This window comes from Camelus dromedarius, chromosome 3 (genome assembly GCF_036321535.1).
Source record: "Camelus dromedarius isolate mCamDro1 chromosome 3, mCamDro1.pat, whole genome shotgun sequence".
NCBI lineage: Eukaryota > Metazoa > Chordata > Mammalia > Artiodactyla > Camelidae > Camelus > Camelus dromedarius.
The window spans coordinates 32,285,019-32,300,354 of NC_087438.1; the positions used below are offsets into that span (position 1 = coordinate 32,285,019).

The window sequence follows — 15,336 nt, forward strand, 5'->3', positions numbered from 1 at the left end:
TATTAATATTTGGTCTCATTACTAGCCATCTTTGTTTCCTACCCACTTCCTTATTTAGTCTTTCTTGTCTCTGCCTAATCTCTTTCCAAGGACTCAGCAGCATGTCAGGGATTTGACTGGTGGAGTCCTGGAGACGTGGGCTTGCCTGCGAGGGTTGCATTGCCTGTGGCCACAGTCACAGAACCCAATGTCCAGTCACAAATTCTAAAGGGCAGTGGCTTTTTGAAGGCTCAAGACTCAATGTCATAGGGCAAGTTGAGCCAGGAGACCCAGGATATGAACTAGTGAATCATAATCGTCAATCCATTCAAATTTATTAAGACTAGCTTTGTAGCCCAGTATATGATTTATCTTGGTGAACATTCTATCCACCTGTGCCTGAAAAGAAAAAGGTAATATTCTGTATATCTTTTTTGTGGTTGTAGTTTTCTATGAAAATCTAGTTCAGATCATCTGTGTCTTTAATGATTTTTTTGGAGGGGAGGGGTTCTGTCAGTTTCTCAAACTGATGGTGGTGCTGTCTGTGTCTCCCTTTTGTTCTGTGAGGTTTTGCCTTGTGAATTTTGAAACTCTGTTATAGGTACACGCACACTAATGATTGTTGTGCCTTCATCCTGATGAATTGACCCTTGTGTCATTATGAATGATCCCTTTGTATCTGTCTTGAGGTTTTTCTTTGTTATTAATTTAAACACTTCAGTCTTCTTATGCTTACTGTTTGTATGGTATGTCTTTTCCATTTTTAAATTTTCAATCTATCTGTCTTTTTATTTACTGTAGATCTCTTAAAGGCAGCATAGAATTGGATCTAGTTCTTTTTTATCCAGCTGTCCATCTTTGCCTTTTATTCAGTGTGTTTAGTGCATTAGCATTTAAGGCAATTCTTGCTATGGTAGGATCCAGGCACCATTTATTATTTGTTTCCTGTTTATCCCTTCTGTTTTTTGTTCCTCTGTCCCTGCCTTCTTTTGGATTAAATGTTCAAAATGATTGTAAAATTCCACTTTAATCTTGTCTTTTAAGCTTTTTTGTGCTTGCTCTAGGAATTACAGTATATATTCTTAAGTTTTCCTACACTTATTATTCAGGGTTGACATTGTACCATTTCCATAAGATGAAGGACCTTTTGACTGTATACGCCCATTTAACCCTCCTTAACACTGTTCCATAACTGTCACATGGACTGCATTTATGTAGGTCGTAAATCCCATGATGAAGTGTTAGAATGCTTAAACAGTCATGTGTATTTTAAAAGCATTAAGAGAAAAATAGTCTTTTGTATTTACAGTTTCTGGTGCTCTTCATTCCTTCTGGATATTTGACTTTCTGATGTCATTTCAGCCTGAAGAACCTTGTTTGGGATTTCTTGTACTTTGGGTCTGCTGGGACATAGTTCTACAATTTTCTTCTCTGAAAGCTTGTTAAGTTGCCTTCACTTTTGACAGCTGTGTGGCCTGGATGTAGCATTCTGGATTCGTAGTCGTTCCTTTGTCCTGTCCCCCCAACCCCACCCCTGCGCTGTGTCCTTTGCTGCTCTGCTATCTTGTGTCCTCCATAGTTTCCTGTGAAAACTCAACATTGATTTCTGTTTCCCTCTATGTGTCATTTTTTTCTCATCTTTAAAAATGTTTTCTTTGTCATTTTCCTTTTGGTTTTTGGCAGTTTGTGTGTACCTGGGTGGAGCTGTCTTTGCAGGCATCCTGTTTGGGGTTTTCTGAGCTTCTTCAATCTGTACATCTATGTCTTTCACCCAAATTGGGAGATATTTTAGCTCTTTTTTTTTCCCCCTGCATTATTCTCTCTCTTTTCACCTTCTAAAACTCTAATGATACAAAATATTTGCTCTTTTGCTAGTGTACCACAGGACGCTGATGATGTTTTTGTTTGTTTCTTCTTCAGATTGGATTTTCCTTTATGCCTTTAAGCACTTTATAATAGTTTTTAAATGATTGAAGGCTAATCCCAACACTTGGATCAAATTTTCTCTTGAATATAGGTTCGATTTTCCTATTTGTTCATATGTCAAGTAATTTGGATTGTATTGGATTCACTTTGTGAATGATACATTTGCATAGACTCTGTATTCTGTATGTTCCTTCAAAGAGAATTGGTTTTTTGAGGAGGGATGGGGGTTCTTAACAGGCAGTTAATTTGGCTGAACTTGAACTAAATTTTGAGTTTTCTGTGACAGGTGGCAGCTCCACTGACCCATCCAAAAAGCTAATATTTAATGTATGCTGTGTGTCATGTGTATGTGTTTCACATAGGTAACTATGCTAAAAATCCAAATAGACATGGACCTTAACCTCACAAGACTTGCAATCTAGTTGGTAGAGATAGGAGAGAAAACAAACTATGACACATTCCCATGTGTCATACGTGATCAATACATGGAGACAGTGGGGTTATTGAGAAAGGAATTGTTAAAAATTGTTTTTGAAACACCCCAATCCTTCTGAGAATAAGAGGTAGTTTATTCATTCATTATACATAGTGATGGTGAAAGATTGGCTGATAAATAGCTATTAGTTACACTGTCACTATTTTGCTAATTCTTTGAAGGAAAGGACATGTTTCAAAAGCACGGCATATTGTGGGGAAGCGATGTTAAAAATAAAATGCTTAAATTCATTAATGTTTAAATTCTTGACTGCCATACTAAACAGGAAGAATACTTCCTTTTTTGTAAGAAAAGATAATTTGATACAATCTGAGCAAATGACGTACATGATCATAAATTTCTGAATGTTAGACACTGCTGAGCTAAAAAGACCTAGTTCTGCTAAAACAAGTATCACAAAAGATACATATTACTATGTTATATATCCTAAAAGTCTAAGTTTCTGTGTCAGATATCAAAGAGGCTTTCTAATCTGTTTTGATATCTGTTTATACTTATATCTGTATAAATGAATGGGTAACATGGGGTTGGTTTTTGTGTAAAAGCATATCTACCTTAGCAGTAACTTCTTTCTTTTCTCTCTTTTTTTTCCTGTTTTAACAGTGTATCCTATTCAGTACATGTATCTGAAGATTACCCAGGTATGTTTTTCTTCTTAATATTTTCGTTACAAATATTCATGTCATGATTCCTTTGAATATTTTTTTTCTTCTGAAGATGTAAAATATATATGAATATATCTAGGGGTGAAGCTTTAGCAGGGGAAGGTTTAAACAAAAAAGAATTCTGTTGACTGTGAGGCACATGTCTTACCCTAAGATGCAGTCCAGAATCAAAATAGTTCCAGATGAAAAGTACTTTCCTTGAGCCCATATGATAGCTTCAGCCTATTTACTTACCTCATTACAATTAAAGATTTACTAACCTGGTTTAGTTGTTGGTTTTGGAACATCATTTGGCTTTTTGTAATCTAAAAATAATAGGTAAGAGTAACAACCAGAATAATAACTAAAAATAATAATAGTTGAAAATAATAGGCCTTTCTTAATTTCTCTTAAGTGTATAAATAATTAAACAATTCTCACAGCAACCCTCCGCGACTGTCACCATGATATCCGCATTTTACAGATGAATGATGACACTGCTAGTAAGAGGAAGAGTGGGGATTTGAACCCAAAAGTCCAGAGCCCGTGGACCCTACTGCTAGACTGACTAGGCTTCTTGCATGTACACAGCTGTCCTCACTGTGTGTCCTGAAATAGACCACTAGGTCCACAGATACTTTGTCCATAGAAAACAGAATGTAAGATCATTCCAGATCCATTTCTCTCTGAATCAAACTAGAGTCCTTCTTCTAGGCCATGATCAGTCTTGTATTCCAGACTCACTATAATCTCATCAAAGATTACAGGGTGTGTGTGCCAGCATTGAAGTCACGATAATTTGAAGATATAAATAAGATGTGTTTCTCCTTAGTATTTTGCTCACAAATTATATCTATAATTTTATCTTGAGTAAGAGCATAATCTCTGTAGACTTAGTGTAGACCAAACATGCCTTGATAGTTTACCCTAAAGAGTATAATACAAGAATCTATTGTTTATCATATTCTGTGGCCAAGAATAGCAAATTTTAACTGCCTATATTTCATGTATATATACATATTTTTTTTTACTCTGATATTCTTACTTAATAAAGTCTGATAGTTACCAAGCTAAACTGTTATGATCTGTCAGGGTCACAAATTGGAATCATAGTTCCAATTCCTATTCACTTTCTTGGTTGAAACTGGGATCATAATTTTCTGTATAAAATGACCGGATTGCTATAAATAACTTTGATTATACATACTTTGAGTATTTTTTTTTAAATAATATATTATGAGGATATTGTAAAACTTATTTCTTTAGCATTTAAGCCAGGTATTTCCTGTGGCAACTTGCATTATGCATTTAACCTTTTTGTAAGACCAAATGTTACATTTTAAAAATGATTTCATAAATCATAAACTCCCTTACAGTTATTTTGCTATGATCTCCATGTTTTTAACATACTGTTCTATAAAGTTATTGTACAGTTTAACAAGGAGTCATTCATTATTAAAGATATGCCTATTTTTTAATAAAGTATACTTTTAATAAAAAGTGTTCTAGGCAGATTTTATTAACCAAGACATGAAATATTTATAAAGAAAAAAATTTTGTGTAGGTGACTTTGCAGTCAGCCCTCTCCCTTATTATGATGCAGTCTTTTTGACACTGAATGTTTGCTTAAGGATGTTAGGAAAATAAAAGCCCCACTATTTGTTGTAAATATTCTAATTACTGTGCTTCTCATCTGAGGCACTTCCTAGAAATGTCAGCCATGGTTGAGGGGTGCAGGACTTTTAATTCAAGGTGATAGAAAAAAATGCCATTAATCAAAGCCCAATTTGAAGACAGTAAGGGAATTATTCTGTAGCACAGGAAGTATGGTAGATGATGCCTTTAACAAACCAAGTGAACCAAATGTTTAGCTCCCTCTTGTGGCCAAGGGGTTTTAACTCCGGTTTTTCTTGCCATAAAAGAGCCTCACTGGAACTACAATGTATAGAAATTGAAATTAAATAAATTAGTGGGGTTTTTTTTTTATTATTTGTGCTTTTTAAAATTGAATTCCCTTCTTGGAGCAAGTCTGTAGTGAATTTCCAATACAATTTCATTTATAAAAAGAAAAGGAATGTAAGTAAGTAAAACACAAAGACAGAGTGCATTTGGGGGTAGAATTTTGAACTGATTGATACAGCCAGTTCACCGTACACAAAGTATTTTCATTCACAGTATTGAACTGATTGTAAATGCCAGTCTGTGTATAGACAGAGCAAGTGCTATCATGACATTTTATATGTGAAGAAATGTGCTCTGAGAGGTGAAATACTTCCCAAGGATGTGTAGTTTGGTGGTACCCAAGTCTGTAATTCGGTTCTGATTGCTGTCACTTCTGAAGAAGAAGTAGTGGTATTTTTATGGTGCTTTCTTCAAAGTGAATGTTAATTACTATGGTAATATTTTCCCCATTATTAAATTTTAATGTGTAATTATTTGTACCAGGAGTTCAGTTAATATACTTGATTTCTCATCTCGGTAATACTGTAGGAAAAATATGTTTGCTTGTCCTTTCCAGTTTTCATACCTGTATTTTTTTCTCCTCTTGCACTGGCTGGAACTTCCAGAATGATTTTTAATAGTAGATGTGGAAGTTGGCAGCTTTGTCCCTTCTCTCAAAATTAGTGAGCATTCTTCCAGTTGCTTTCAGAAAAGAAAGTATCATTCCTTTTCTCATTTACCAAGCTTTTTTTTTTTCTATTTTTTAAATAGTGAGTATTAAATCTTTATCAAGGTTTTGTTTGGCATCTAATGTTTTCTCCTTTGAACAACAAGGTGACAAGTTATATTAGCAGATAGCTCACTGCTGATCTGTAAGAAATATGTGTATTTTGTCATGTTCTGTGTTATTACGGACTTCAGATTACTGAAGGAATTAAACTATTCTTTGGCATTTGATAGAATTTGCAAGCAAATCTATCTGAGACTGGTATCTTTTTAGGGATGGTTCTAGGGCAACTGTCATTTTTCTGCCGTGATTACTGATTTTTGTTTTTCTATTTCTTAGTCATTTTTTAACATGTATTTTTCTTGAAAGCCCACTATGTTCGTGAAATGTCCAAATTTTTTAGCAGAAAGTTTTTTTTTTTTAATAGTCTGTAACTCTAAACGTCTTCTCTATCTCTGTGGTTATTTCTGCTTTCTCATTTCTGTTATTTTATATTTGTTCTTGTCTTTTTTACCCCCTTTGATTTTTCTTCCAAAAAGTTTGCCTATTATAAAAACTATCTCAAACAAATAGCTCTCTTTTATGTTGCTTTGAATTTCTAAATGTAGCAATCTTGGTAGTACTTGTATTAATTCCTTCTGCCAGTGTTCCTCAGGCTCTTTTCCCTACTCCTGCTGGATTGTATGGTTCAATGATTATCTCATTATCATTTGAAAGTTGGAATTTTCTTTGCCCTATGAAACTGTATCAGCATAATCCTTCAAATTCAGGATTACGTCACCCTCATTGTATAACTTTAATTTATTAAGCTGCCTGTGTCATCTATTGGAACTCACTTCATAGTTTGTTTTTGTGAAAATGAAAATTTAGAGGGTCTTTAATTGAGTTTTAGATAGACATAATAACATGAATATAAATGAAATACTAAAGATGCATTGGCTCTTCAGAATAAAATGAAGTAGAGTAGCTTTCTGATTTACCTGTGCTTCTTCATGGAGTTTATACTGTACACAATTTTTTGGGTTTGTTTTTTAAAGATCAGTATATTACAAATAACAGGTTATTGGCTCTACTATGATCAGCAGAATTCTTCCTCATTAGTTCCCACCTTTAATTATGTGGCTTACCTACTGGTAGGTGTGAGTTCTCTCATCCTTTTTATATGTTTTACAAGATTTTGCGATTGTTGAGTGACAGTCTTTGATATTTAAAAAACATGGCAAAGCATTGATTTTTGGATTCAGACAGTTTCGCCACTTACTAGCTATGTGTAATTACTTAATGACTTAAATAATTTGGGCAAATTAATTAATTTCTCTGAGCCTTGGTTTCCTCACCTTTAAAGTAGGGATAATAATTGAACGACTTGGGGTTGACATGAATATCATATATAGGGAAAATATCCAGATTGTATTATAAAACCAATATAATTATAATTTATAATTATTTCTATTAAGTTACATAGTAATGAATAATGGAATGATGGGTTAAATTATGTTGCATTTGAAATAGATTAAAAGCAGTAATTTAAGAGATGCGTTTCCATAGCTCTCTACTCATCTCTCCCCAGTTGTCCACGGAAGTTCTAGTAAAGCTTGCATAGTCTTGTAGGGAAAGGAAGAGAAAATATTCATACTGTTAACAGCCTTTAACAAAGATCTATAGGTCCTCTACAGAACATACACTTTAAAGAACCTAAATGTCCTCAAAAGTTTTAAGAAAAAATATTGGCAGCTCTAGGGGAGACTTCCAGCTAAGGAATTTGAGTTTGAAAGCATTCTGTTCTGTTTTTGACTAATTACCTTAAATGCATTCGTTACCCTTTTGTGTCCTACTTCCCTATGTCTAAACAAATGTGATGTTATTATTACAGATGTCAGAATAGTTTCAGGAAGATTTAGAAATAAGTTAAAGAACAACAGCAACAGAAAGCAGAATCAGTTCATACAGCTGGGATGCTCCTCAAAGATCATCCGCAAACCTCTTCATCTTATAACTAAGCAGAGGGTGGTTTAGATTAAAAGGGATCAACAGCTAGTTGGTAGCAGAGTCCAGATCTGAAGTGCTTTGTCTACTCCCTTACATTTCTGTTCTTGACTTGGGTGTACCTCTGTGATCTGGCCTCTTGTATCATAATGATGATTTAATAGATACTGTCATGAAAACTAAAAACAGTTTGATTTGGTTTATATTAAGCCAAAAGCAGAAATTTAAAGTGTTCTGATGCCTAAATACTAATCAAAATACAAACTGGTAGAAAATCTTTTAGAAAATGATATGTTTGAAGGCATAATCCTGTCTTTCAACATTATGCAGCATAGATTTACCAAATTCTATTCTTTTGAATCAAATCTCACTGCCTTCCAGTGTCAACACTTTATGTAAGCCATCTGATCCTTTAAACTGAGTCATTCACTTCCCTGTTTTCTTAAACAGGAAGTCCTAATTTATTTGATGCTTTAGTAAAATCTTCCTCATTCCATGACGCTGAGATGCTCTATGATACCGTGTCCGCTGTGCGGATTTTTCCGGATCTTCCCGTCCAGTTGGCTGTCAGCTATTGCTTCTGTTGCTTTAATGCTCTTTTTCTTCAGGAGGTTCAGTAGCAAATAACTAACTCAGTAAGACTTTGAATGATGGCTTAAGAAATTTAAAAACTGGCTTTAAAAGAGAGGGTTTTTTTTTTCTCCTCACCTGAAATTAAAGTATGAAGTTACTGACAGAAGAACTCTAGATAAGTGGTCAAAAGCTCAACTAGTGTGATGAGACAGTAATTAAAGTTATAGTAAATCTGTTTCTTATTCAGGGGTCTCACCTGATAGACAAAAAAATCTCACACCCTCCCCTCTTCAAGATGCTACTTGAAGAGGAAATAAGGCAAAATTTGTGATTAAGACAAATCAGAGTAATGAGGCGTACCTGCTTTGTTTCAAATCGAATCCACCCCCATCTCTTATCACCTTCCTGAATAACTTAAAGCCTTATGTTTATTGAGAGTCTCTGTGGCTTTTCTGTGAATACATAGCACTATGATTTACTCACTACTCAAGGTCTAAAAACAGTACAGATGTTTCTTTGGAAATAATGACTTAGCTATCTGTCAATTAAAAGTCATGTTCTTGCTGTACTGACACAATATTATGAAAACTTGGCTCAAGATCCTTTATCATATATTCACAAGTCATCTGAACACTCATTTCCCTAGCAGAAATCAATATAGGCTTCTATTATTTGTTGGGTGTATTTTATACTTTTATTTTTTATATATATTTTTGTATTTTTTATACATCACTGATGAGCATATTATAGGACCATTATTTTAAAAACTGGTGAAATGTTTGGTGAATATCTGTATCACAGATGCCCTATAATCATCAAAGAGCAAAGTAGAATAAACAGCTGTGTGTGTTATGTTACCATATGCTTGAAGATCAGTATTTATCAGGGAAGAATCCTTAATTTATAAAAATACTATTTTCTCCCCCCCCCGAGGAAACAAATAATGAATAAGAAACTTAAAGAATCAATGGAATAATTTAATATTTTGTACATTCAACTTGTATTATTCACATAAAATTTGTGGAAGAAAAAAGTGAGACTTTATATCAATTCAAAAATATATATTAGAATAATATGTGGAGTATGACTTACAACAAGTCTTTAGCTTAAATTCCTTAATGACTTGGTGTTGAATCTTTTTTGTTGCACCAAGTGATCTTGTTGAGCTGTGTCCCTCCACTCACTGACCCTGCTTCCTGTAGTACATGTTGACATTGGTATTGAGAAGGACCCTCTTCAGTGAGTTGGGGCAACGCAACCAGTTGCATTCAGATGATCTATTGCCATGTTGGATATTAGAGGCGTGTTTGGATAGTCTCTATCCCAAGTCTGTATTTTTCTAGGAGATGCACACGTCTTTAAAGAAGCCATTTACAATTCATTCACACATGAATCTGCAATTTATTTTTTCTGAGATTAATCAGTAGTGCATGCTTCATCAGTGTTGGAAGTCAACCTTAATTTTTTTTTAATAAAGGTTGTATTTTTTCAAGTTACAATGCCATTAATTGTCCATATTTCTTTTCAGATAATACCTATGTGTCAAGTTCAGAAAACGATGAAGATGTATTAGTTACTACAGAGCCAATTCCAGTAATTTTTCATCGAATAGCAACAGGTAATAGGAATATACTATTTTTTTAAATTCTAGGTTAATATTTTCTTAATTGCAGGTAGCTTTGTTTTTTGGTTCCCTTTAACCCGTGTAACAGATATTTATCTCTGGCACCTGTTAATCCGGTTCTCCACACAAATTTTCTATGTAAAGTGCGTTAGTTTGTTTTTCAACAGTTTTTTTGAATGCATAAATTAGTACTTTCAAAAAGTCTTGTTTAAAAACACTGTTGATATTTGCTCTTGTGAAAATATTTTCATACATAATGATACTGCTAGACAAATTGAATATTTAAAAAATGTACTGAAGGCAGTGTAGATTCCATGAAATATATATAATGAGAGCTGAAGGAATCTGTATGGTGGCACTTTAGTTTGACCTTTTTTTTTTTCTTGTCTATTTTTTTTAACATTTTTTATTGATTTATAATCATTTTACAATGTTGTGTCAAATTCCAGTGTAGAGCACAATTTTTCAGTTATACATAAACATATATATATTCATTGTCACATTTTTTTTCTCTGTGAGCTACCATAAGATCTTGTGTATATTTCCCTGTGCTATACAGTATAATCTTGTTTATCTATTGTACAATTTTGAATAGTTTGACCATTTTTGTGGGCAAGGAAAAATCAGAGTAGCTTATATTTAAAGTAATTCTCCAACATAATAAAATTTCAAAATTTCCCTTTCCTCTCTTGCAAAGGAGAGAGTCACCTTTGGGGTGTTTTTGTACTGAAACTTACGAATGTTTGGTAAATAATATACTGAAAACTAAAATGACTTTTTAATTATAACTTTCAGAATTAAGAAAGACAAATGACATTAACTGTTGCTTATCCATAAAATCCAAATTACAGAAGGAAAATGGGGAGGTATGTAAATTACATTTTATATTTTATTATATTTCTTTAAAACAGTATAGATATATTCTAAATTTCCTATGTATTCGTAGTTCATATCATTATTATCTAGGTTAAGACTGAATATAGTGAATGAGGTGCAAGCTCGTGGCTTAGCGACTTGTGTGTGGGGAAGGTGGTGGCGTAAAATTAACCTAAAATTAACTATCTTTAAAGTCATAGGAAGAACATCTGGTTTAAATCTAAATAAAATGCATGCAAAGCCTAACTTTTTCTCTGTATTTTCATCCAATAATGTAGGTGATTGAGGTGCACTTATGTAATATGGTTATAACTGTATATGTCCAGACATAGTTTTGGTGGGACCCTTAACATTTCTTCTGTAAAAGATGGTCTTTCTAGCGAAAGGAGCACAGAGACTGGGTATGGTCTTCTTTTTTTTGACTAGTGTTAAAACAACAGCAACAGATTCATCCCCTTTCTTCACCTTTACAAATTCACTTGAATCTGGAAATAAACACTGGGACATTACAAATTCACTTGAATCTGGAAATAAACACTGGCAGGATGGACAACTCTTCATTTTAAAACCATGCACTTGATAACAACCCTCCTTTCCTCTCCAAGTCACCTTCCTGCTCTTCTTAAGCTACCCAGAGAGTCACTGATTGAGCAGTCGTCTGCTAAAACCAAAAACTGTTAGTATTTTGTAGAATCCGAATACCCTTTTCTAGTTTTTTTTTCCCTTTTGAATTTGAAGTTTGGTTTAGAAATTTAGGGATGGTTACAGAATATTGGACTGATAGATTCCTGCCTGTGTCTAAAGGAAGCTACCTTTCTTTTCTTTCATTTTAACAGAGCCAGGGATAGAAACGCCACCATTAGCTACTTTAGATGAATTTTCATTGTTTGCACTTTAGACGCATAATGGATGTGGTTCAGTTAATTCGAAACTGAAGCTTGAAGTTCAGGCATATTTAATTAAATATCCTTTTGAAATCTGAAATCTAAAACAAACAGTTTCTACATACTGAAAGTTCTCTGTATAATGTGATTCATACTTATTTCCATAATTTGATTTTTATATTATTAGATTCAAAGTGTCCTTTCTTTCATACCATTGTGTAGAGTTGGCAGTGGAAGTGAGAACAGTCTGGGGTAACTAATGCTGAGGAACTTTTTAATAAAAAGTGTATTAACATGAGGTTGTCACGTGTTTTATCAGAACAAAACCAAAGTTGTGATTGATTATACGTAGTTTTTTTTATACACATCAAATACTAAATTGTACAACTCAAGATCAGCAAAGTAGAACTTCTAAAAAGGACGTACAAAGAGCTTAAAGCACCCACAAAACTGTCCCTTACTACCTTTTGTTTCTGGCTTGTTCTGCATCACGAATATTTTTATTTAAAATCTATATGCTACACATGATATGCACAAGACCCACCTATTCCGGCCACTTGCTACTTTCTTTTCAAAAGGAGGCACACTGGTTCATCCGTTAAAATTACTTTCTTTATTATTTTAAGGAATCAAGACAAAATAGTACAGTGGAAGAAGATTCTGAAGGTGATAATGATTCTGAAGAATTTTATTATGGAGGACAGGTAAGCACACCAGGTCCTCCCAAGTGTCCAGTCTCAAAGGTAGCAACAGCCAGACATGTTCCAGTGGAAACCTGTGCTTGTGATCTGAGAGACCTGTGTGTTGCTGAGGGCTCTGTAACTAACTAGGAAATTCATGTAGTTTGTTTCTCATTTTCTACATATTTCCAGAAATTAAGGTTTCTTTTACAATTTTTTTTAACTATAGTCATTTATTTATAGAAGTTGTCTTACTTCATTACAGAGATTTTGCAGACAGCATTTTATTGTGCTTTTAACTTTTACATTTATTTTGAAATGGCGACACTTCTAATAAAAGCATGGATTGTTTTAAATAGAAGATAATTAACCTTTATTAAAATTGATGGGCCCTAATTATTGAGCATCCTTATTATTTGTATTCATCGTTTTCCTTCCCTCTTATCCTGATATAAAGTGTCTGTTGAAAAGTTGTTACGAAGAAACATCGTAATTTATGTACATGAAAGTAGCATAGCTATATATGCATAGATACACAAGGATTAGTTATATTTTTCCAGGATAATGTTATAGTTTAAAACTGAACAATTCATTTTAGGATATGGCTACGTAAGTTGTCTTGTTCTGTTTCTGTAAACTTCTTGATCAAATATCTTTTGTAACTTGGATAGTATAATGGAAAGGTAATATGTTAAAGAGATGCTTTAAAGCCAAAGTTGTTATTACATAAAAGAATACAAGCAATTTATGCATTCAGAATAAAAAATCAGTAATTTGTCAATCAGGCATAGGCAAAGAAGTATAGATATGGACATAAATAAAACTAGATTTTTCCCTCCAGAAATGCCTTACTAAGAATGGGGTACTTTTCCTAATGATTCTTTAACCAATATAGCACTTTAACATTTTGTAAAGTAATTCTTCCTGTTTTTGCTTACACAGCTAATTCTTACAAAGGGGAAGTAAATGCTGTTTTTCAGCCTAGAAGTTTTCCATATTATCTGCCAGACACTTGCTTCCTGCCTTTAACAATGGCATTATCTTCGTATCAGAGTAGTCTAATTTTACTCTACAAAGTAGTCTAATTTTACTATAATAAATTACAGTAGATGGATGTGAACCTAAGAACTTTAGTTTATACACCGCTGAACTATCTGTACTCTTTAATAAAGACGACAGGGAGAATGCCCGTGGCAGAACCGAGAGGGGAACCTGTCAGGAGATTGTCTGTAGTTGGTTCTCTTGATTGTCTTCACCCTAAGCCACTTCGCATGAATCCTCTTCCGTCAGGTGAACTATGACGGGGAGCTGCACAAGCACCCCCAGCTGGAAGCGGACCTGTCGGCAGTGAGAGAGATATACGGGCCACACGCAGTTTCTCTCAGGTAAGTAAGTACTCTGGTGAGTACAAATTAAAATTATTTGGAGAGTCACTGGGATTTTCTTTTGGAGTTATTTAGAAATTTTCTTGGGCTTAATTATATTTGAAAGTATAGGAAAGAATCTATAACGTTTCTACTTACACAGAATGGCATATTTACGGCTGGTGGTTTTGTTTTGTTTTGTTTTGTTTTGTTGTACATGTGATTTAAGATGACATTGCATTAAAGAAATTAGTTACTTTGGAGAGCTAGTCTGATAAAATATCAGTCTTAAGTAGCATCGTAATCAGTTCCTACAGATTTGGCCAGCTGGGCCCCTGCTGTTCTCATAAATCAAGGGAACATTCGTGTAGACAATAAAAGTAAATAATGCGTAACCGCTGGTATCCAAATCTCATTGTGATATGTGATCTGGCCCCTAAAAAAAAGGAAAAAAAAAAGACATAAATTTGCACAATGTGTGTTTGAGTGATAATGTATTTTATGCTGCACTTACTTAATGTTTTACTTGGTGATACATTTCCAGACCATTTTTTTTTATCACTTTAATCATTCAGAAATCCCCACCATCCTTATTCACCTTTTTGTTTCCTCTCCTTAATTTAAGAAAAATCCTTTTCTGCCATCATACTAGTTTCCTTCCATGAGTCAGATCTCATTAGTTCAGATTTTCGTTATTTGCCTTAAGGATGGTCTCCAGGTCCCCATGGAGTTCCAGACCCCTCTCCCAGCCTCACCTGGGTTCCAGCCTCACCCACCGAAACCAGGACTGTTCCCTTCTCCACGTACGTTGTATTTCCTCTTGACTTTGGCCATTTGCCCGAGCTGGTCTCTTATCAGGCAGTGCTTCCCTCTCAAACCCGGTTGCTGTCTTTATTCAAGCCCCGTCCAAAGGTCAGCTTTTCTCTGGGCCTGCTTTGAATCTTTCTGCAGATTTAGCTGTTCTGTCGCCGGCACTCCCCATCGCATTTGGCTTGTACCTCGTTTCTTATTCTCTTCATGTCTTGTCGTTATTGGTTCACTTCTCTCCCTGTAGACCCTGAGTTCTCTGCAGGCTGGGGGAGCACACTTTTTTGTTGTTTGCCTTCCTTTTGTTCTGTTTTGGTTTCCAGTCATGCTTGTACTCCGGTATTTCGCATAGCACATGGCATGTATAAAATACAGGCTGGGGGGATCTTGATTGTTTTCAGTGGCCAACATCCATGAAAAATGTTCATAGGAACTGGTTACATTCTTTTCAGTGGAGGTGTCCAGATTTTGAGAGAGCGCACAAATACTTTTGTCAGGAAGTATGATACGGCTGTAATTTACAATTGCTGGGTGTTTTATTTTCCCTTAGAAAGAGAAACTCACAGCCACCCGCAGCCGAAATAAGCTGGGGTTGTGTATCTGGACCCTCTCTCTCCTACTCATGCAGGTGGATTAGGCTGCAGTTGAGTGAGAATGATTGGGATTATACTTGGAAAAGCGTATCTTTGTTTCAAAGTTCTTGCAAATTAGCTGTGATCATTTCACAGTTGATCTGTACTATGACTCCAGGACAGGACTATGGAGATTCAGTAAGTAGTATAGAATGAATAAATGAAGAAGGCAATAGGGACTATCAGTAAATAGTCCC

General features: G+C 34.6%; 1 protein-coding gene across 4 annotated transcripts in view; it reads left to right on the forward strand.

Moving 5' to 3' along the window:
* Positions 1 to 15,336, forward strand: part of PARP8 (poly(ADP-ribose) polymerase family member 8) — a 163,568-nt gene that overhangs the window by 80,449 nt on the left and 67,783 nt on the right. For all 4 annotated transcript variants that reach the window (XM_064480529.1, XM_010974312.3, XM_010974303.3 and 1 more), the window contains 5 exons: positions 3,005 to 3,042; positions 9,801 to 9,890; positions 10,692 to 10,762; positions 12,283 to 12,360; positions 13,627 to 13,721. In XM_064480529.1, coding sequence (XP_064336599.1) covers positions 3,005 to 3,042; positions 9,801 to 9,890; positions 10,692 to 10,762; positions 12,283 to 12,360; positions 13,627 to 13,721 — 372 coding nt within the window. The remainder of the gene's footprint in view (positions 1 to 3,004; positions 3,043 to 9,800; positions 9,891 to 10,691; positions 10,763 to 12,282; positions 12,361 to 13,626; positions 13,722 to 15,336) is intronic.